Here is a 21,885-nt window from a genome sequence, read left to right on the forward strand (position 1 = left end):
CTCCCAGAACCTCAGTTTCTTCATCTGTAAAATGGGAATGGTATTAGGCTACCCTTGGGCGTGTTCTCAAAGTCTGTGTTTGGGGTCTCTGTGGGCCACAGGGTGGGAGTAAGGCCCAGGGCTGTATCCTTTCTGGCCAGGTGAGTGACTTCCGCCATCAGGTGTACCCGGAGGATGGGCTGAACCCATTCCCAGGTGAGGGCCGCGTGGTGGGCCAGCAGATGTGCACGGCCTCCGACCATTTGGAGCACTCAGGTGAGTGGGGCCTTGAGGATGAGCCTGGTGGCTGCAGGGCCATGCAGGACAGGCTCCTGGTGACTTCCTGCACCATGACCCACAGTCCCACCTTGGGCTCCTGGTGCCCTCCCTGAAGACTCCAGAATGACTGCCGAGAAGTTTCTGAACAGGCTCCCCAAATGTGTGATCCGGCAAGGCGAGGTGATTGACATCCGGGGCCCCATCCGGGACACCCTGCAGGTGAGGCCAGCCTTGCTTCCCCCAGCCCCTCAGGGGTCTGCACCACCAAACCTGGCCCAGCTGGCTGGAGCACTGGAGGCTCAGGCTTTAGGGCCCCTGATGGGGGTCCAGATGGGGAGATGAGCAGGAGCTGGTGAGAGCTCTGCTGGGCTGGGACTCGGAGAGCAGCTGGGTTGTAGAGAGGTGTGGTGAGAAGATGGGTAAAGTCAAGGTCCAGGCCAAGGGGTAAGCCCAAGGTCACGCCACCCCCTCAAGGTCAAGACCCAAACACCCAGTTCAGTCCTGGATACTTCCTCTTGGTTATCCCTCAGGCCCCTCAAACTTCAGCCTCAAAGAGGTCATCATCCCCCTACCCCTCATCCTGCTGCTCCTCCCAGGTCTGCTTCTATGGAAGGAACTGAATCCTAGTTTTCCAGGCTCCTCTGCCTCCTCCACCCCTGTGTTGCCAAGTCCTCTCTTGTCTGTCAGACCCCAGAACTTGTCCCCAATCCGCCCTCTTCCCGACCAGTCTCTGGTGTCTCTGCCAGCACCTGCAACCCTCCCGTTGCCCCCCACCTCCCTTCCAGTCCCTGCCAACTACTTCCCCAGCAGCCTATGTGTACCTTAAAAATGTAAACTGGATCCTGGTCCTTCCCTGCTGAAATCCTCCAGTAGTTCTTGGGCCAAAACCAAGTTCTTGGTTCCAGCTCTCAAAGCCATTGTACATAGCAGGCCCTTCCCAACATCTTCCAAGTCTAACCTGATTCCCAGCTGCAGACACTTGAACTGCTGGCAATTTCTCAAATGTGTCACCTCCTCCAGGAAGCCTCCCCTGACCTCAGGGTCTTTGCCCATGATGCCTGAAATATCCTTGTTCCCTATCCCATTTCTAAGAACTCCTATACACACTTCAGGTCACTGCTTGATGTCATTCCCACAGGGAAGCCTCCCTGATCCTCAGGCTGGGTTAGGCACCCCACCTGGTCATGGTCTGTACAGGGTTGTTTCTCCCACTAGACCAGAGACCTCAAGGCTTCTTGGGGAAATGATGGAGCAATCTTCCAGAGCCTCCCTCTCCTTGGGCCTCGGTCTACACAGAAAGCCCCCTTCCTATTGACCTATTGGCCTCATCTATCCCTGGCCAAGGGTAAATTCCCTTTAAGTGTTGGGTGTGTGGTGACTGGTGTGGCCTGGGGCTCTGTCCACTCTCCACACCTTCCAGAATTGCTGCCCCTTGCCAGCCCGGATCCAGGAGATCGTGGTGGAGACACCCGCGCTGGCCGCGGAGCGGCAGAGGTAAGTGTGGGGATGGGGAACGGGGGTGGGCGGTGGTGGTCTGGCCATCAGAAGCGCTGACGGCTCCTGGGGTCGCAGGAACCAGAAGGCCCCTGGGACGCCAGCACCCCCTCTCTCCATGCTGCGCATCAAGTCGGAGAATGGCGAGCAGGCCTTCCTGCTAATGATGTGGCCTGAGGACACAGTGGGCGACGTGCGTGCCCTGCTAGAGCAGACCAGGTGAGCACCGGGCAGGAGCAGGGCTGCAGGGGAGCACTGACTTCTCCCGGACCTGATCTGCTCCGCCCGGTCCCCAGGGCCGTGGATGCTGCTGCCTGCGAGATCATCAGCACATTCCCTCCCACAGTCTACGACGACAACGCGGTCACGCTGCAGGCCGCAGGCCTGGTGCCCAACGCGGCGCTGCTGCTGCGGGCACGCCGGGCCCCGCCATCTGCCCCCGAGGCTCGCCACAGCCTCAGTGAAGGCCTGGGACTCAGTCCTGGCCCTGAATAAAGCGCCCGCCCCAGTACAGCGGCTGCTCTGCGAGCCTCACTCGGTGGGGAGGGGGCGGTGCCGACCCGCCCCTCGTAACCTGAGCCCCAGCTGGCGGGCCTGGGCTCCGGGTCTTTGTCCTCCAGATTCCTCCTTCGCCCAGGAGGGCTAGGCAGATCCAGTGGAGGGAGGGAGAGCCGCCGGGGCTCAGCCCATTGCTCCTCAGTGCTTACAGCCCCAGCTTGCCCCAGCTACCCCCAGACAGGCAGAACTGCAGCTGTGCACCCAGCATCTCGGTAACTCACTCACCTTAGCCAACCTGCCGGAACCCAGGCGACAGCCACAGGACAGACATATTCATAGGCGAACGTGCTGGACACAATTGCTTGCCTGTGGCCTAGAGGGTGAACAACCCACAGACTGTGAGCCAGACACGTCTCCAAGCACATACACATCACACAGATGTGACAGACAGGCGTGGGGACAGTGCAAACATCTGCCCACAGGACAGCCTCATAAGTCACATCTACCAGGATGCCTAGGCCACAGACAGACACAGTACCAATGCAATGGGGACATTTAATTGTCTCTCATGTGCTTCTGGAATGGGGATTGCGGGGCCTTTGGCAGAGCCCTGGCTGATGGAACCAGGAGAGGCGCCCATCAGCCAGTGCCAGGTGGGGTGGCAGCCCCAAGGCCTGGCTGGGGATAGCCAGTATTAGGGCTGCTCTTAAGACAATTTCTGAGACAAGTGGGTAAGGAATGTTGCCTTTGAATGGAGGACAGAGGGGCTACAGTTAGAGGGGCAAAGGGGCTTGGGGTGGTAGGAGGTTCCAAGGTCAGAGGGTTGGAATGATAGGGAGTTGGTCACAAGTTTCCTCATGGCTGGTGAGGGCTGGGGGAATGTGATGGCGGGAGTCTGGAGAGGGAACCACAGACCAGCTTGGCTCAGGCCAGTTTCAGGAACTCCTGCAGCGTGTTTTGTTCCACAGCCTCCACGAAGAGCTCATAGTCCTAGGGGAGGGGAGGCAACTGGTCACCAGAGGGCTCTTGCCAGAGACCCCAGCACTTGATCTCAGGTCTGATCCTGCTGGAGTCCTCCTGAAAAACTCCCTCCAGCCCCCAAACTGTGGCCCTACCCCACAGTACTGGTTCCCGTTGACGATCTGGGGTGGGGTGGCCTTGGGGTTGCCTGCCAAGGCTCGCATCTCATCCCGCAGGGCATTGTCCTGGGAGATGTCCACTAGCTCGTACTGGATGCGCTTCCCGTCCAGGATGCGGGTCACTTCGCTCTGCTGGGACTTGATCTGGGGGTGGAGGGTGGCAGGGTCAGTGGCAGGCTGGAGGACTGAGAAGGAACCTGGGCAGGGTGAAAGGGGCTGGGACCAGGAGCTTTCGGGCCCTTCCCCACTCCACACCCTGGGGGAGGGGGAGGGTTTTAGCCACTGGTTATCTGGTGAGGTGGTGCAACGCGGAGAGAGGGACCACCAACCTTGGGGAGAAGTCAGAATGAAGGGCCGCGGGCTAGTCAGGGTGGGGAGAGCAAGCGTGGTAGGCCTGGGTGGAGACGTGGGAAGGGGCCACTCCCACCCCACGCACCCCCGGCTGGAGGAGAGGAAGGTAGCATAAGGATGCGGGGGTGCGGTTTATGGGTGTCAAGTGAAGGGGAATGGGAGCGGGCGGTTCATGGAGGGGTAGAGGAAGACCAGGACAGCCAAGGCAGGGACCGAGGATGGGGTCACTAATTCCAGCGCCTCGCTGTTCCCCGCCCCGCCTGGAGGGCGGGTCCCGGCACCTGAACACGGCCCCTTGCCCTCTCCCCTTGCGCTGGCCGTGGGCGCGCACTTACTTCGCGGGAGCCGGTGACGGACGTGCTGTAGACGCGCAGGCCGCTCATGCTGCGGGTGGATTAACTGGTCGTCAGACGGACGGGCTGCGGTGGCGGCAGCTGCACAGCGGGGAGACGACGCCGCCGCGCTCGGGAGCGGTTTCCTTCCTGCTCCGCCCACGAGTCACCGCTCTCGGAACCAATGGGCGGCGCGGGCAGGCGCGCGACCGAGGCGGGGCCTACGCGACACCGCCCCGCGCGCCCCGCGCGCCGCAGGCCCCTTCCCCTCCCCCTCTGTGGCCAGCGGCGCCAGCGGCGCCGACGACCCGTCCCCACAGGACCCGCCTCTTCCGTAGCTGCGCCTTCCTCCCTTTGGCTCCCAGTCAGCTGGGGCTTCCAGAGTGAGGTAGGGGAAGGGCAGATGGCCGGAAAGGCCGGAGGGCAGGGGCAAAGCTTTGGCAAAGGCCTCCCCAGCCTTCGACCAGGTTGGAGTATCCAGCCACCAGCCCCAAGAAGCTCAGCTCGGGGCTTTGGAAACCTGGGCCGCTTTCAAACTCAACACCCCCAAACCCAGGAACCTAACTCCAGGGGCCCCACACCAGCACATCCCAGGAGACCCCTCCCTTACAATCCTGGGGGAGGACGGCACACCAAAGGGGGAACAGTCCCTGCTTGGAGATATTCCCCTGAGTTCCAACTCAGGCAGGTTCAGACAAATAAGGGAGGAGGCAGGGGCCACACCCTCAAGGAGCCAGATGGAGAACAAGGTGTAGTTCTGGGAAGTGAGGAGGCAGAGGTTGGGGTCAGGGCTCAGGCTGGCCCTTGTTAAAGATCCATAGCTGGTCCTGGGGCAGCCCCAGCTCAACCCCAACTCCATGCAGAGGATGGCCTTTCAAACCAGCTACCGCTCCCAGCAAAAACTCGGGTTCAGGGGAGGCAGGCTCCAGCAACCCGTCTAGTTTTGGATACTCAGCTATCCCTCTGGGGTGGAACACGATGGCCCTTAAAGAACCCAGGTCCAGTGCTCCGACAATATAGCCAAGGAAGAAAACCCTAGCTCCCCGGAGCACAGTGCCCTACTTTGCTCTGAAAAAGCCATTTCCTCACAGCAACCCAGAAGCAGCACACTTCCTCTCCGGGAGGGGTGCTGAAACTAATGACAGATTTGCTCTATGACTCAGGGCAGCTTTGCCCAACAGATAGGAGAGGAAGATCTTACTCACTCCACAGAGCAGAGGAGAGGAAGTGATAATGTGTTGACATGAGGATGGACCTGCCAAAGGCCCCCCCTTGCTGCTGTCTGGGGAACGTGGCCTAACACCTACCCTTTGGCAAAGAGGGATGGTAATGAATAGAAGGTTAAGGAACCCTGAGGAGTCTGTTAAATATTTTATTTTGTAATCAAAATAGGCAATACAAACCAGGTGACATAACAAAGATTCTTACAAATAACTTTATAAACTTTACAAGGAAAAATACCCGTGTGCATGGTGGCTGGTCTCCCAACACTGGGTAGAGACCAACCAGGCAGCTCTGCTTTTAGGAGGCAGAAGTCCAGAGGCTGAGGGGATGGATGGGTGGGGCTGCTCTGAATGGAAGGAGTAAGTCACTCCATAAATAAAACAAACACTTTTAAGAACACTTAAGGAGGAGCCTCATTCAGGACCAGGAGTGAGGTCTGGGAGGCTGCTCTGATGGCCCAAAGCTTAGCAAGAATCTCGTAGTGACTGACTCTGGGCTCCTGAACTGCTTGGTGCCCCCCCCCACCCCCCCACCTACATAGCCTGTTTTGCCTGCTCCTGATCTAAAGGAGGCCTGGAGCCCACCAAAACAGCCCGATAAAAACTAAGAGGGAGCAGGTATAGCTCAGTGGTTTGACCATCTGCTTCCCATGTATGAGGTCCTGGTTTCATTCCTGTTACCTCCTAAAAAATACAAAACAAAACAAACTGAGAGATGCACCCTAAAGCAGGAGGCAAGACAAACCAGAAAGCAGAGGGTCCAAAGGCCCTACAGTAAAAAACAAACCAGAAAACACTGAAAGTTGTAACTTAAAACTGACCTGCAGTATGCTGAACCCTCAAGGAACCCAGAGCCAGAAAAGGCAAAGGACTCCCCCCAAACACAAAAGAGGCACAAAAAAGAGGGCCAGGGCTGGACCCTAGTCCTAGGGAGAGAGTGAGCAGCTTGAGACAGTTGCCCTTAGGCATTCTGAGGAAAAATACTGCCCAAGCCCAGGATCACAGAGGAGAGTTTGCAATTAAAAGCCCAAGAAAGCAGCTGCCTGGAAGGCCTGAAAATGAAGGGGACTGTATTAACCACAGGGCCAGGATCCCAGGGGCAGAGGGCAACTGGAGATCAGGATCTCCTTTAAAATGGCTTGAGGGGAAGATTAAGGAGCCATGGCTACAATGCCTGGGGCCCCATCCTAGTGGGAACTTTGCTAACAAATGGATCACCCTGAGGCTTCTGGGAGAACATGAATCCAGAGGAAGACACAGTGTGACTGGGCCTAAGAAAATCCAGAAAGCCAGCTCAGCTCCCAGGAAAACTGGCATGGGGCCTGAGAATTCTCAAATGACCACTATTACTGGTACTCAGACTTTCCAGGCCTCTCTAATGAGATCTGGGCATCAGTAGGACCAAGGTGTGGCGTGGGAATGAATACAGATCCATCCCAAAGGATGGAGAAGGGAGGTGAGCAGCCTATTTGTCTCATGTCAGCCTGTGGCTAACTTATCAGTTATACCTGCAAAAGTTAATTAGTAACTCACCCTAAAAGGGTGAAGCAGGATGAAAGGACAAACATAATCCAACAAGGCAAACCCAGTGTGGGGCACAGCAGACACAATTCCCTAGTCAGTCCTTGGCCCCCAGATACAGGCTCTCACCTCCCCCTCTTCTCTCTGGGAACAGCAGCAGACAGTAAGCAAGAAATTGTCAGGACAGGCCTGGATTCAGCAGTCCAGACCCTCCCTGAGGGAACATGACCTGTCCCATCCCTAGCATTCCTCACTGTGTGACACAGTTTTCTCCCATGTCCTGGGCGTATCTGTCTGACATGGTGGTCCTTAGGTCCTCAATGTCACGGCGCAGCTGTTGAACCTCCTCTAGTTTTCTCGTGATCACATCCAGCTTCTGCAAATCTAGTTGACTCCCTGGGTGCTGTGAGGCTGGGGAAAAGAGCATTTTAAGAGAACATTGGTCAGTAGGTTAGTTGGGAGACACTTCCATGTAGAGAGGGCAGGATGAATGGGAAGCACCTTGAGGCCCACGGTCTTAAGACATGGCAATTTTAAAAAGCAGCTAGAGATAGTGGGCTAGTAACTTGCCGCCTAAGGCTCACTTTTTGTTTGTATTGCATGCAGATGCCCCATGAAGATGCCTGTTTCCAAAATACATTTACTGAACACCTAACTAAAAACTCCCAGAGAGCAATGACTTGGTTCATGTAGCCCTGTTCACATATTGCCATAAGGATAAGAAAATGAGATGGAGTTGAAGGGGGAATGAAGGCCTGAGACTGGCCTGGGGACTCACAGTGAATGCCCAAGAGCAGGGAGAGATTAGGGTCGTGGCCCTGGGCCCTCTGGGTTGCAATGCTGCAGACAGCCTGCAGATCCTGCAGGCAGCTGGCCAACTCCTGGTGTAGCTCAAGTGCCAGCTGGGTTGTGTCAGGTGAAGGTGGAGACCCTGGTTGGGCCTGGCGCAGGTGTTCCTGGAGTGTCAGATTCTTCTCAATCAGGTCCTGGTTCTGTATTGAAAGCTGAGCAGAAAAAAAGGCTAGCTTCATTAACCCAGGCCCAGGAAGAGGCAAGAATATCTGTGCATGAGAGTGGATACACGTATGTATTTGTGTGGAGGGGAAGGTGAGAGTCACACACGGTGCTCCCCCTCCCCACCTCTGCCAACAGTTAAACTTGATGCTCCTGGTACCACCACCATCAGGCCTGGATCCTCCTGCAGGTAGGCTGGGTCCACAGGGCTCCAACGTTGGAGAGCAAGCTGCTCCCCAGCAGGTTCTAAGTCATCAGCCTCCAGTTTTCTGTTTAGGAACCAGAGAAGATGCTCCCGCCCCTAGGAACTCTATCTGAAGCCAGTCCCTCAGCCAACTCTGTTAGCTAGGCTATTAGAGAAGGTTTAACGTGAACTGTGAAATTTGAGAAGACACTGGTTTCAATCTCTCCCTGCCACCCTGACAAAGGTGGCCACCAGCCAGCCTGATCAGAGTTTGTCAGAGGAATAAAGGGGACAAGGAGAACAATAAAACCAGTTAGTGATCACTGGGTAGGAGGCTGGAGAAACTAGAGACTGCAGGGTTTGGTGCTAGAACCTGTTCTGCCATTTTAAACCCTCACCTCAGTAGAGTTAGGCTTCAGTACAAAGACCAGCTATTTATATATATATATATATATAGTATCGGTCTCTTTGCCTCCCTCTCCCTGAACAGCTAACCCACTTTCTTTCCTCGCTACCTCTATTCTGCTTTGAAGACCATGAAGAGTTCCTCTTCCAGTCCCAGACTTCCACCCACATTGGGCCCTGTGACCATTCTAGCTCAGGAAGACTCCTTCCTAGGCAGTGAACATGGCTGCCCCCTTCTGACAGATCTGTTTACCACAGTAGATCCACCAAACCCCCGTCTTGTTGAATCCTCCCTTTCCAACCACACAAATCTGCAGCTGTGGGAAGACAAAGGGAGAGAAAATTACTTTCTACATCCAAAAAACATTCTTGAGTAATTATGGCCACTCTAAGACAGGTTTAGGACCTTTGATATAAAGGATGATGCAACATCCCATCTCATTTCTCTGCCAAAAAAGCTCAATGGAGACCTCTCAAACATTGGGGTTCCTGTAAGGGATATGGATGGAAAGGTTATACAGGGAAATCAGGCTTGTGTAGGTAATGCCAAGGGACTGGCTGATGTTGCTCACCTCCTTCACCGCCGTGCGGAGCTGCTGCAGGGCCGTTTCCCTCCGCTGAGCCTCTTCCCTCAGGGCCTGGTTTGTTCCTTCTTCTTGAGCCACTTCCTGCTTTAGGCTCTGAATCCCACCGCAAAAAGTAGTGGGAGAATACACCCAGGGTAACAACTGAACATACTAAACGTTTCTCCCTTCTTTCCCCTTTTCAGGTTCCCTACGACAATTCTGGGTCAGGCCACATCATCTCTAGCCTGGACTACATAGTAAAGCCCTATTCACCACTCCACCCATACACTCCTGTTAGAGAATTATTTCAGAAGATCCCTGATATGTGTCTTCCCACCCAAATATTCCTATAGCCCCTGACCACCTATCAAATAGAGTCCAACTCCTCAGCAGGGGATTCCAGGCCAGTGTGGCCCCTACCTACTTTTCTAGCCAGATCTCTTCTTACCCTCCATATAACCAACATTCCAGCCACAACGAATGACTGGTTTTCCTCAAAGGGTTCTGCTTCAACGCCTGTGCTTACTCCCCTCCACTCTGCCTGGACTGTTCTGCTCTGCCTGTCACCTGAGGAAAACAAGGGCCACCTGTGCCTTCCCCAATCTAAAATCAGATCCAATTAATCCTAATCCCATTTTGCCACTCATACCACCAATCATGGTTCATCATGGGTATGCTTAATATTCTAGTTGATTGTATACATGATTCCTCCCTCCACTAGACCATAACTTTCTTATCCAGTTCAATATTTATTGAGCATAGAGGATACTGAAAAGAATACCAAACAGACCCTGTCTTTGAGGAGCTCAGTCCAGTATCCTTACCTAGTGCTGTATATCAAAGGCGCTGACTCACAGGCACCTAACCTGGTAAGTAGTGTCAATCTCTGTGTGTGTGAGGGGGTGTCAGGAGAGGGAGGTATTTATGTTTGTATCTATTGCCCCCATGCTATTTATTCCAGTTTCTCCCACTTTTGAAATGGACTTGAAAAAACTAAATTAAAAAAAATTTTTTCTAGTTTGTTTTAATAAAAAATATAATTGCCAAGGAGAATGCTTCATCACGACAAACTAATAAGACAATGCTGAATCTACCTAAATGCAGTAAATTCTACCCTGACATTTTAATCTGCCTGAGTAGCTCCTCATGGGTAAATGTACCACTTAAAAGGTTAGGCTTTTTCAACCTGGGTGGAACTATATGGTTCCAGGAAATCTTTTATTATATTTTATTTACTTTATATAGGAAATCTATTCTAATATCCTGACACCCACTGAAAACCCTACTAAACTGAATTTGAAAACTATACTTAAGGTGTTTACATAAGTAAATATCCTTGTATGAAATGTACATGAAAGTATTGTGTTCAAGGAGCATGATATCTACAACATACTCTCATGTTTTGAAAATAGACACAGAAAGAAGACAGAATGATATAGCAAATGTGGCAAAATGTTAATATTTGTGGATCTGTATGGGTTTTGTATTATTTTTGCAACTATCCTGTAAGTTGGAAATTATTTAAAAAACAAACCAAAACAAACAAAACCTTCTACTAAAAACCTGGATTTTAAATAGGCATATAAAAATTCACTAGGGGGAAGTGGACTTGGCCAATGGATAGAGCATCCGCCTACCACATGGGAGGTCCGTGGTTCAAACCCTGGGCCTCCTTGACCCATGTGGAGTTGGCCCATGTGCAGTGCTGATGCACGCAAGGAGTGCCATGCCATGCAGGGGTGTCCCTCGTGTAGGGGAGCCCCATGCGCAAGGAGCGCGCCCCATAAGGAGAGCTGCCCTGTGCGAAAGTAAGTGCAGCCTGCCCAGGAATGGTGCTGCACACACGGAGAGATGACACAACAAAATGAGAAACAGATTCCCAGTGCCGCTGATAAGGATAAAAGCAAGCACAGAAGAACACACAGCGAATGGACACAGAGAGCAGACAACTGGGGGGGTGGGGGGGGGGTGGGCAGGAAGGGGAGAGAAATAAATAAAAAATAAATCTTAAAAAAAAAAAAGTTCACTAGGCCTAACTCTCTCTCCTTACAGGACATAAAATAGGTCAATTAAATAAACACAGCCTAAATCACATAATGGTAAAGGATGGATTGCAGCTTTCAGAATAAGTATATTTTATATGTCTGATGGGAAAACTTTTAGAGTCCAAAGACAACCTAAATGAACCTGCTAAATTTATCTAGGACTTCCTGGAGAACCCAATTAACAGAACTCCCACTCTGGCCCAAAAAGAAAACCAGGAATCATCCGTGGGTTTTCCCTATTTTTTCAACCCTCCACATGCTGTCACTCACTGGTTCCTCCCAATTTCATCTCCTAAAAATCACTTAAATTGGTCCCCTCACACCTCCATCCTGGCTATGTTGCCTTATGGCAAATGCCCAAATTTCCCCCATTAGGATTTCTGCAACAGTCCCCTGGCCTGTAGCCTTGCCTCTCACCAGGCTGCCAATCTTCTTCCACACTCAAGCCTGAGCTGCAAATCTGACCAGTCATACTCCAATAAAAAAGTGCTTTAATAGTTTCCCATCACCTGCCTAAAAAATAAAAGCTAATGTAGCTGGGCAGATAAGGCCTTGGTGTCATCTGGAAAGCCATCCTCTCAACTCACCACTTTAAAGTGAAATTTCAACAATATCAAACTTGAAGCTCCATGTTCAAACCAAGCTGCTTCCTACTCATGCATATCCTTCTATCTGGAATTCCAACACCAACCTATCCTGCTCCTCTTCATTGCCCAGCTAATTCCTGCTCATCCTTCAAGACTCAGGAATCCAGAAAACCTTCCTTGACCTCTTCTTTTCCCTCTGACACTCTTGTACTCCCTGGGTAATGTGGACATTGCTCTCACAGTACTGATATTTTCAGTCTTCTCGGAAAGGATTTTGACTCACAAACACTCACTGGGTCTCGTTGTCTGTATCCCTAACACTGGGCAAACTGCATTGACAAGAACAGTAAAGTATTGGCTGAATTCTAGAGATTCCATCAAGTCCTGCCCCCCATGTCCCAAGGACTACTGCTCACCTGTACTTGTGAATGCAACTGATCCATCTTCTGCTGCTGCTTCTCCACAATCTGAAAGGCAAAGTTAGTAAGGAAGGCCACAAGCACAGGGCCAATGGAGAGGTCAGAGGCAAGGGGCTACACTAGGATCTGGGGTCTAGCTATTAGCCCCACTGGCTAGTTGGTAGTGAGATCAGGGTGAAGACTAGGTAGCTCCACCTACAGAAATATGGCCCAGACTCCCGATTCTGACTAACTAGCCTAACCCCTGTGCTCCAGTCAAAAAGAAGTTTACAGGAATGTAGTGGGGACCCATGATCACTACTGGGGGTAAGCAGGGTGGGGGGACCCCTACCATAATGACTGCAGACCAGAAAAATCAACTTTACATACAGCTACTGTACACTCTGGTTCTTTGGAAAAGGACTTGGCTAAAAATTCAGTTTAATGAAGCCTGCCCTCTACAGGGCTGGTATGGCTGTTGTTATTTATCCCTTTGGTCCCACTGACACTCCAAGGAGAGATCCTGAACAGGCCTGGCTTCCTTTTCTTTGAGTCCTCAGGTATTCTCTGAACTATTTCTTTTGTGCTGTCCTGCAGAATCATGGATAGGCAAACTCTTTTCTCAACTCTTCTCTGCTGAGTTGAGAAAGCAGAGCACCTCACTGGTTACAACTCTGCCTAATGCAAGCGGTTCTGTATGGAGCCTGAGCCATGCAGGAAGTGTACTGAGCTTCAGTGACCTATTCTGGGGCCTCTATTCCAGACGCTCAGAGGCATGGCATGTCCCCTCCTAACATCTGCCTGCATTCTAGGTGAATGAAGTTTGCCTGTTGTAAGGAAGGAATATCTTAAATGCAAATTATTGCTATACAGAGGCAATTTCTCAGAAAAGAGAGAAAATCTCTGGGCAGCACACCCCAAGTGTCATGGGCCAGGAAGTCAAGGTTCCCTTCAATACACAATCTTCTCTTTCCTCCTAGCCTGCCTGTTTATCACAGCCTAGATATCCTGAGTCACCTTTCGGAGGGAATCACATTCCTTCTGCCACGACTCCAGTTCCACGTTCAGACCTTCTCCCTGTTGGCTTGAATCTTCTCCACTGGCCTCCTTCACACAGTGCTTATCTTGCAAGCTAAAATACAATGACCTCTTCAAGAGCTCTGAAGTCAGAGAAATGTGGCTTTGATTTCTGGCTCTAATATTTACTGTATGTTTTGAGGCAAGATACTTAAACCCCTTTGAGCCATAGCTGAAGATAAAGTCTTAGGTCTGTTGTAATGTAGTGTGTGGCACATAGCAGCTGCTGTTAGTTCCCTTCCCTCAGGGCCAGCATCTGTTGGAAGGTGCCATCAATTCTCTACCTGTCCACGACATTATTTGTTTTGATATTTAAAAAATAAATATTCATCACATGTACTTAGACTCTGAAAGTCATACATGTACATTGTAGAAATTCTGGAAAATTCAAGAGCTCCCTTTTATCTTGGCACACATAGTCTGGAGCAGAGCCAATTTTCCCCCTATTTCAACTTGATTTCAACCAATGTTCTCCTCCCACAAGTCCCCACAATGACTTCCATCATGGGCCATCTGCTGATAGAAGCAAAAGGGTCTCTGTGATTGAATATAGGATACGCAATCCAATCCATCCCATTAGAAACTGGATTTGCCATCTCATTTTCAGAAACTGCGATTAATATGGACACCAGGTGCCTAATGGAAGAGGCTCCCAAGACACCCCGAGAGTACACAGTGGCATCTTATTTTGCTCTCAGAAACTGTTGTGGCAATGGAGAGCAATCCCTAGGGTTGAGGATAAACAGATGTTCCCGGCAGCCTTTAGCTCAGGGGCTCTTAACTGTTTTTGTTCCACAGACCCCTTTGCCAGTGAGGTGAATGAATACTACTGTAATTTATTGCCTACATTCATAAGTGAAGGAAATGCTAGATTTCAGTTAGAGGTCAGAGAAAATAAAGATAATAAGTTGGATTTTTTTTTTTCAATTCAAGCCCACAGATCCCCTGAAATGGTTAAGAACCCTTCCTTTAGCTTACAAGATTGAAATGAGAATAACCTCCAGTTCTCAACACCAGGATCCAGTTTTACAAACCAGTTTATAAAGTACTCCCATTTCTAGTTTATCAAGACAAGGATTATTATATATCAGGCACTGAGTTAGATTCCTCCAAGGGATACAATGAAAAGCTCCTGCTGAAACCCCACCTCCAGGCCCCAAAGATATATTCCCTATCTGTAAATAGGTTCATGGTATTCACAATCCAAAGAATTGAAAGCTCAGAGAAGCCAAGTGATTTGCCCAAAGTCACAGAGAGCCAGGACCAGAACCTAGCTCTCCTCTCCCTTTTCCTCAAACCCCATAGAAGTATTTACCTATGTCTAGTGGAGAAGAATTCTGCTTCCCTCTGTCTCAGGTTTTGCAGTTGCGCCTCCTTCTCCCTGCAGGCTGCCTCAGTCTCCTCCAGTAAACTCTCCAGTTCACTCACTCTCTCCTGCAGCTCTGTGCTCCTCAATTCAGAATCCTTAAGCTGAGAGATAGGATACCATGCTTATGTCAACAAACCAAGAGAGTGTGGGTACCTCAAATTTGCAATCCAGTTGCAAATTTGACAGATGTCAGTTTTATGGCTCCCTTGGGATTTTCCTTTCATGAAACCACAGAGTAACTGCATACAGCAGATGATGAGAAAGTCCCCCTGCTTGGCCACTCCCCGTTTGCCCCAGGCATGGCCAGACATTGCTGCTACCTGCTGGCTTTGCTTCTGATGGTCTTCCAGGGTGGGCAGGTCAGCCAGGTAACGCTCCAGGGTCTCAATACGCTGCTGCTTCTCCCGGTTCTGTTCCGATTCCTTCTGACATTTCTTTTTCAAATTATTGATGTGTTTATCCCGACCCTTGACCTTAGGAAAGAAATGTCAAGAATCTGTCTCTGATGGCTCCTCTAGGACCCTGAACACCAACTTTTTCCAAGTGATCATTGTCTTGAACCCTTGAGGCTGTGGATATTGTTCCACTGCAATGAAGGAAGGAAGCTGATCAAATATCACCATTTGGGATTAGCGTATAAACTGCAGAGTTAACACATCTCAACTTTCTAGTTGACGGCAGGGAAGAAGTGCAATTTGGGAAGTTTTTTAAAGAATTGACAGCACTTCCCTCTAGACATACCACCAGTCTAGTTTGTGCTGGTGAGAAAGGTAATGCTTTTTTCTCTAAACACCACAAACAATAAAAAGTCAAGGGTTAATGAAACTGTAAGCTCCCGGAGTGGAGAGGCTGTATCCTTTTTGTTCATTATTGTATCCCAGGCTTAACACAATACTTGGCACAGAGCAGGCACTCAGTGAAGATTTGCTGGATGGAGACTTTTTTCTTTCTTTGGCTTATGAAAAAAGGAAACTGGGGGAAAAGAAAGCAGAGAAAAACGGAGGCAGGTCCATTTATACCAAAGAGAAGACACAAAATTAATTTAATCCAAAGATAAGAGAGTACTAAGAAAGATCCCTAAAAATCAGCCTAAAGCCTACCCAGGTATAATCTGTACCCTTCAAGCTCTTAAATAGCAATTCTTGCATTTTAATATGCATGAGAATATTTGCATATGATAGTATTTCAAAGTCTAAGGTCTTGCTATCACTAGAAGGAAAGCTAAAAATATGAAACATGGGCCTGTATAGCATAGCGAACCCTTGTGTGGAAAATGAGTATGGCTAATAATGCATACATAAGACTGATTTTCTCTGAAACAGAACAAATGTACAATAATGTTATAAGATGTTAATAATAGGGTGATATTTAGGTAAAAATACAACCAGAGGAAACTATGGACTGTATAGTAATATATTAATATTCTTCCACCAAAGGTTAAAAAAAAAAAAAAGGAAATATGTTAAGTGAAAGAAATTAGATACAAAGTACTGCATATTGTTCAATTTCATGTATACAAAATGTAAATACAAATAAATTTATAGTGCTGGAAATAGATTAGCATTTATGTATGATGGGTAGGATAGAGGGATTGAGAGGTTACTACTAAGGGATAGAGATTTTTTTCTTTTTGGAGCAATGAAAATGCTCTAATTGCTTACAGAGATGAACATTCAACTCTGTGATTATACGAAATGCCACTGACTGTACACTTTAGGTGGACTGTATGGTTTATGAATACATTTCAATAAAATTGATTTTTAAAAAAAGGAATCACCTGGGAACCTTATTTAAAATGCTGACAGAAAACCAACTCTGAATTGTAAAAATAGTGGATTGACTACAGATGTTTATCCATTCTCCCTTCCAAAACATCTCTAAAATGACAGGAAGAAAATAAAGTATTAACTTAAAAAAGAAAAGAGAGAACAAGGTGGGAGACAAAAGCAGATGAATGATCTCAACATGTTTTTCAAAGCTGCACGTGGACAGAGGGGGATAAATGATGTGGTGGAGAGGAATTCACGATATACAGTGGAAGTTATAGATATTATGAGAGACAATGTATCCCTTACAACTCTTGGGAGGCTCTGTACTTGAAGCACCAGGTACCTCTGAAGGTAGGTATCAGCCCAGACCTGAAAATCAGGGGATTCACTGAAGTCTATTTATAGGTTAGGTTAACCAGACACCACCCTCACCCTGAGCATTCCCCAACAGGAAATGGAGATTTATTCTCTGGAAAAATCAAAATGAGAGACTCCAGATTCAAGGATTCTAGTCACAGCAGAGGGAGAATAAGTGAAAACGAGAATAAGTGAAAATCTATGTACTGACTGTGGGACTCTAAGTCCAATCTCCTGTTTACCACTGTGAACCCAAATGCCAAAAGCTTTTCTGCCCACAGCCTCCCCACCAGGCAGTGGGTTGAAGGTTCTTCTCTATAGAAAATGAGATAAGACTCCAGATACTGACATTTGAGGGTCTGCAAATGATAAAGGGCAGTCTAATTCTGATCATCCTACAGTGAAGTCCTCCAGGCAACTACCAGGAACCCAGAACTTTCAACCAGCTTTTAAATGCTTCATTCTTAAATATGAGTGCCCATTCACTCAAAGATCACAAGCCTCTAACATAAAAGAAAAAAGGGACCCAAAGGAAACAAGAAACAACATTATAAGCAGAGGTAGACATCAAACCAAACAAACAAAAAAACACTATAATCTGTATACTCAAAGAGAGAAGACAGTTCATGTATGAAACAAGAATAGATAATATAAGCACACTATTCAGAAATCCAGAGGTAAATATCATGGGAAAGAAAAGGCTGAAGATGGGTATCTTTGTGAACTCTGGCTGGGGCACAGAATTACTACTTTTCATTATAACTCTATTACAGTTTGATTATTTAACTTAGCTACATATATTATTTTGACTAAAATTTTCTTTTTTAACAAGTCCTTTAAGTCCTTGCTGGACCAGACCAAGGGCACCGATATCACCTGAGATTTTGTTAGGAATGCAAGATCTCAGGCCCTCTCCCAGAGCCACTGAATCAGGATCTGCATTTTTAACAAGATTCCCAAGTGATTCTTAAGCATATTAGTTTGAGAAACACTGCTCTAGTTGATTTTCATGCAAGTGGTCAGGACTAACATCACCAAACTGGTCCTTCAAGAACATTTGTTTTAGAACAAACTGAATTGGATGTACTAACAGAACCAATGATTTAAAACCAGCTTCCCCTAAATTGACCAATTTCATCCACGGCAATTCTAAGAGCAATGGTGAAAATAAAAAGCCCCCAAACTAGTTGAACACATGGAATTTTTTTCTACTTTTTAGGAAGCATGGGGACTAAATGATGTAAATTTACCACAGGTGTTTTAAACACTTTACAAACAGTACCATCTGGTATGACTGCTCAGGCTGGCTTTCTACTCAGGCCAGCTGGCAAGAAACATCACAACCTGGGATAGGGAGGGATTATATGACTTTCTCCTGACTGTAGTAGCTTTGTGGAGATGAAGCAGAAAGGAGGGGTTCCATTTAGCAGGTTGATCCTCAGTGAGAAGCCAATGAAGGGTCTTACCCAACTGGCTCATCCTGGTTCCAGGAATGGGGGCCAGAACAGCCTAGCAAGAGAGGGCTGACTTATCTCCAGCTGGTGCCAATTCCTCTGAATCAAAGAGTTATCAGCTCCTTAGCTCACCCTTTCTTCTTGTTTCTTCCCTTCCTCTGACTGCTTCTGCAGTGCCACTTTGAGTGACTCTCTGATGAGCTGGACTTCAACTTCTGAAGCAGAGAGTTTCTTTTCAAGCTCTATCTTTTCTTTGCTCAAGGCTTCTGTCTTCTGAGCAAACTGTGCACGTAAGAAAGTGTTCTCTCGCTGCAATTCCTGCCAGAAAGAGTCTCAGTATTTAATTGCTCCCTAGCCTCACAGTCTCATATACTTTACTTATTATTCCCAGTACACTTTGTGGTTAAATACCATCTTTCTCCAAGAATTTCTAAAAGCCATGATTCTCCAGAGTGTGATATGAGGACTAAAATCATCAGTATAACTGGGGGATTTGTTAGAACTACAGATTCTCAGACCTAGCACCCAGATCCACAGAATCAGAAACTCTGGGGATGAGTTTCAATCTGTTTTTTGAGGTAACAGGGCTGGGGGTTAAACCTGGGACCTTGTATGTGGGAAGCTGGCACTCAACCAGTGAACCACATTGGCTCTCCTAAGTTGTTTTTTCATCTGTTTGCTTGTTATTTTTGTTTTTAAGAGGCACCAGGAACCTCCCATGTAGGAAACAGGCACTCTTTGAGCCATATCTGCTCCACCCAATCTATTTCTTTTAAAGATTTATTTATTTCTACCCCCACCCATTGTTTGCACTTGCTGTCTGCTTTCTGTTCTTTGTGTGCTCTCTCTGTCTGCTCACCGTCTTTTCAGGAGGCACCAGAAACTGAACCCGCAACCTCCCATGTGGGAGGGAGAGGCACAATTGCTTGAGCTACCTCTGCTCCCTCCCAATCTATTTTTAACAAGCTTTCCAGGTGATTCTGAAGCAGGCTCACGTTTGAGAGCTACTGCCTTAAGGTAAAACCTGGAAGGAACACAGGACAGAGCATAAGAAGACCTGAGCTCAATGCCTGGCTCCTTTCCACATATTCTCTATATGATCTCATGCAAGTTCTTCCTCCAACTTGGACCTTAATTTTTTTTGACAGTAAATTTAGAGGATTGTATTAGATCATATCTTAGGGACCTTCCCCACCTAACATTCTGATTTTATGAGATGGAATATTGTCTAACAAGCTCCCCAGTACCATGGTCTGTCTAATATCTCTTCACTCAAAAGCCCAAATCACAGAAACTTAGTCAACAAAACAATGTTCTTTTCTAGTTCTCAACGCCCACAGCCATTTACCTCTATGAAAAAATGGTTTCCTTCAGTTGTTCCTAAGACATGGGGAAATAAAATAAGAATGACTCATCCTCATCACCTCTGCCTCTCTGTCCATTTGACCAGGGCTGGCAGAGTAAGACATCTGAAAATATCACCTGGCTCTAGGACCTTATTATCTACTCTGCTCTGCCTTTCTTCCCTCCCAAGTATGTCCTGACAAAGAGGCATCCGGACTTTCAACTGGCTCTACCCTCAAGTCTTCTCTGCTTTATAATTAGGATATTTACTCTTTGAGGGAAGGGAAATCTTACATCACTTGGTCCCTTTCATTTCCCTTGGAAACCAACTGGTGCCAAAAACAAGGAAGACCCTGAGTTATGATGAACAGAATGCCATCCTGGCTGCTAATGCTTACCTGCAGCCTCAGCAAGCAGACATCCCCAAAGGGGGCAGGGCGGCCCAAAAGGGCACTGTGGACTTGTAGTTCACTCTCTCTTACTTTCTGCTCCAGCTGAGAGATGTGTTTCCTCTGCCTGCAAAAGCCAGCAGAATCAGGTCCAGAGTCCTGACATTAACCTTCTTGCAATATGAACCCCCACTTTCCTTGGAGAGGTAGGACAATCCATACTATGTACAATGTAACCTTGGATTCTGAGCAGCACTGTTTTGCTGAAGGAGGAAGAGCACATGATAAAGTAGACTGAGGGGGCATGAGGGAAGATAAGCTGCAATGAACAAGCTGCCCCCTTTAAGGCACTCCTTAAGAGAACCTGCAGATACACAACTGGCTATCACATTAGTCAGATATAAGAGTAGGCTGTTATCAACCTAGCTGTACCATGAGGCAAGCCTTGGGCCTAAGCAGAGAGGATGCACTGCCCTTGGGAAGACATCATTAGGTGACCTCAGTTGGATCTAGGAGAGCAGAGCCTGGTCCTGTGACACCACTTGCCCTCTTACTTGTCAATGAGGAGCTCCTTTTCCTTCAGAAGATGTTCATTACTGTTCAAGATGCTGATCCACTGTGCTGGCTCTAAGGTGGGCAGTGAAGGAGGAAAAGCAGTGGGATGGTGGCAGATGGCTCCGTTCTGAAACTGGAAGACAAGCAGGCTTGGGAGATGGCTTGATCTTGACCCAAAGGCACCTGACAACACCTAAGCAAGTACCCAACTGGGTCTGCAGTCAAGCTCCAGTATGGCTCAGTCTGAGAAGGCCCAGTGTTTATGAAATAATTTTAGCACTGATGCATGACTGGAAAGAACCTGCTAGGGAGGCTCCTGCCAACTGGACACTCCCTGCTCAGAAAGGCTCTAGTTTCTAAGAAAAGGTCAGTTATCTTTCATTATCTGGCGACAGAGGCAAACCAGCAGCTAAGATGTCCTCACCAATCAGGGAAAAAGAATATGTCCTTCTGCTCCTTTCCTTCCCACTCTTCAGCAGCATAGTAATGTTTTTTTAAGTTTCTGTAAGTGAAAGTATCTAGCCTAGTGACAAGTACATAGTAAATGTGCAATCAATGTTAATTAATGTTAGAAACTCTGGATTTTCTCTTGTAAGCCTCTACTTTGGAAAACTTATCTAGTGTTTTATTAGACCAACAGATTCGATGGTCAATAGCCCACAAACCCTCATTTCCTAACATCTTCCCTCTTTCTTACAAATATTTTCTTGAGTCAAAATATATAAGACAAAGAAAATACAATTCTAAGATCTGTACAGAACCTATAAAATCTAAGGAAAGACAGCTTCTACCTGCATCTGCTCCATCTGTAAACGGATCAACTCCAGCTGCTGCCGAAAAGTGCTGAGTTCACAAGATCGGTCACGGGGATGCCATGGGTCAGGGCTCGGCAGCCACACCTGAGAAGGTAGAGGCTTGGAGAGCCCAGGCGCAGGCTGGAGTCCCAAAGGGAGCACCCCACTGCCACTAGGGTGTGGACCATTCCGCTCACAAACCGCCCCACTGCCTGGTGCCTTCTTGGACTCTGGCAGCACTTTGTACAAGTCTTTGTTTGTGTCAGTTCTTGGGTTGTGGAAGTGGACTCGGTACTGGGGATCCGAATAAAGTGTCTCCATCACTGCCGACTGATTAAAGGTAGACTCCATGCTGGGAATATCAAACTTCCTCATCTCTTCCTCTCTTTCATGGCCCACTGCTGGAAACCAGGACTGCTCATTCCCATTTTCTCCAGCAGCACCACAAAGATACATTAGATCTCTAGGTAGGCCTGGAGAACGTTTCATTGCACCAAGGTCTCCATTTCTTGTCATCCCCACACTTTCAGCCAACCCTGACAATGGGACTTTGGAAGAAGAGGGTCCAGCAGATGTAGAACTTGGCTTGGCAGGAGTTCCCAAAGTAGAAGGCATCACATGGGCTGTTGGAATGGTTATGTGGCTTTTGATGGGCTGGAAAGAAGGGCTGCCACTTGAGCTGCAAAAATCTGTGGAAAGAGTAGTCTTCCATAAGTCAAAATTAAAACAGCAAGCTTTGAGTCTGCTATGCCAGAGGTTGTG

The 21,885-nt window shown here is 48.2% G+C and overlaps 3 protein-coding genes across 11 annotated transcripts in view; 1 reads left to right on the plus strand and 2 right to left on the minus strand.

The window, feature by feature from the left end:
• The window catches only part of UBXN11 (UBX domain protein 11), a 41,183-nt gene extending 38,915 nt beyond the window's left edge, over nucleotides 1–2,268 (plus strand). For all 5 annotated transcript variants that reach the window (XM_058304064.2, XM_058304065.2, XM_058304066.2 and 2 more), the window contains 5 exons: nucleotides 141–255; nucleotides 341–477; nucleotides 1,679–1,752; nucleotides 1,831–1,971; nucleotides 2,049–2,268. In XM_058304064.2, the coding sequence (XP_058160047.1) occupies nucleotides 141–255; nucleotides 341–477; nucleotides 1,679–1,752; nucleotides 1,831–1,971; nucleotides 2,049–2,247 (666 nt within the window). In that variant the 3' untranslated portion in view covers nucleotides 2,248–2,268. The remainder of the gene's footprint in view (nucleotides 1–140; nucleotides 256–340; nucleotides 478–1,678; nucleotides 1,753–1,830; nucleotides 1,972–2,048) is intronic.
• A 517-nt stretch (nucleotides 2,269–2,785) lies between these two features.
• Nucleotides 2,786–4,239, minus strand: SH3BGRL3 (SH3 domain binding glutamate rich protein like 3). Its single transcript, XM_023584736.3, has 3 exons — nucleotides 4,076–4,239; nucleotides 3,366–3,533; nucleotides 2,786–3,240 (listed from the first exon to the last, which is right to left on the minus strand). Exons 1-3 carry the CDS (start codon nucleotides 4,121–4,123, stop codon nucleotides 3,175–3,177), a joined length of 282 nt encoding a protein of 93 aa, XP_023440504.1. The 5' UTR covers nucleotides 4,124–4,239; the 3' UTR covers nucleotides 2,786–3,174.
• Nucleotides 4,240–5,430: 1,191 nt separating this feature from the next.
• Nucleotides 5,431–21,885, minus strand: part of CEP85 (centrosomal protein 85) — a 43,779-nt gene continuing 27,324 nt past the window's right edge. For 4 of the 5 annotated variants that reach the window (XM_058304070.2, XM_004478789.4, XM_058304069.2 and 1 more), the window contains 11 exons: nucleotides 21,121–21,812; nucleotides 20,329–20,462; nucleotides 19,784–19,901; nucleotides 18,174–18,359; nucleotides 14,782–14,934; nucleotides 14,408–14,562; nucleotides 13,033–13,147; nucleotides 12,034–12,084; nucleotides 8,992–9,099; nucleotides 7,595–7,820; nucleotides 5,431–7,227 (listed from right to left, as the gene is read on the minus strand). In XM_058304070.2, coding sequence (XP_058160053.1) covers nucleotides 7,067–7,227; nucleotides 7,595–7,820; nucleotides 8,992–9,099; nucleotides 12,034–12,084; nucleotides 13,033–13,147; nucleotides 14,408–14,562; nucleotides 14,782–14,934; nucleotides 18,174–18,359; nucleotides 19,784–19,901; nucleotides 20,329–20,462; nucleotides 21,121–21,812 — 2,099 coding nt within the window. In that variant the 3' untranslated portion in view covers nucleotides 5,431–7,066. The remainder of the gene's footprint in view (nucleotides 7,228–7,594; nucleotides 7,821–8,991; nucleotides 9,100–12,033; nucleotides 12,085–13,032; nucleotides 13,148–14,407; nucleotides 14,563–14,781; nucleotides 14,935–18,173; nucleotides 18,360–19,783; nucleotides 19,902–20,328; nucleotides 20,463–21,120; nucleotides 21,813–21,885) is intronic. The other variant, XR_011649717.1, reaches the window with a different exon arrangement.

This window comes from Dasypus novemcinctus, chromosome 9 (assembly GCF_030445035.2).
Source record: "Dasypus novemcinctus isolate mDasNov1 chromosome 9, mDasNov1.1.hap2, whole genome shotgun sequence".
NCBI classification, from domain to species: Eukaryota; Metazoa; Chordata; class Mammalia; order Cingulata; family Dasypodidae; genus Dasypus; species Dasypus novemcinctus.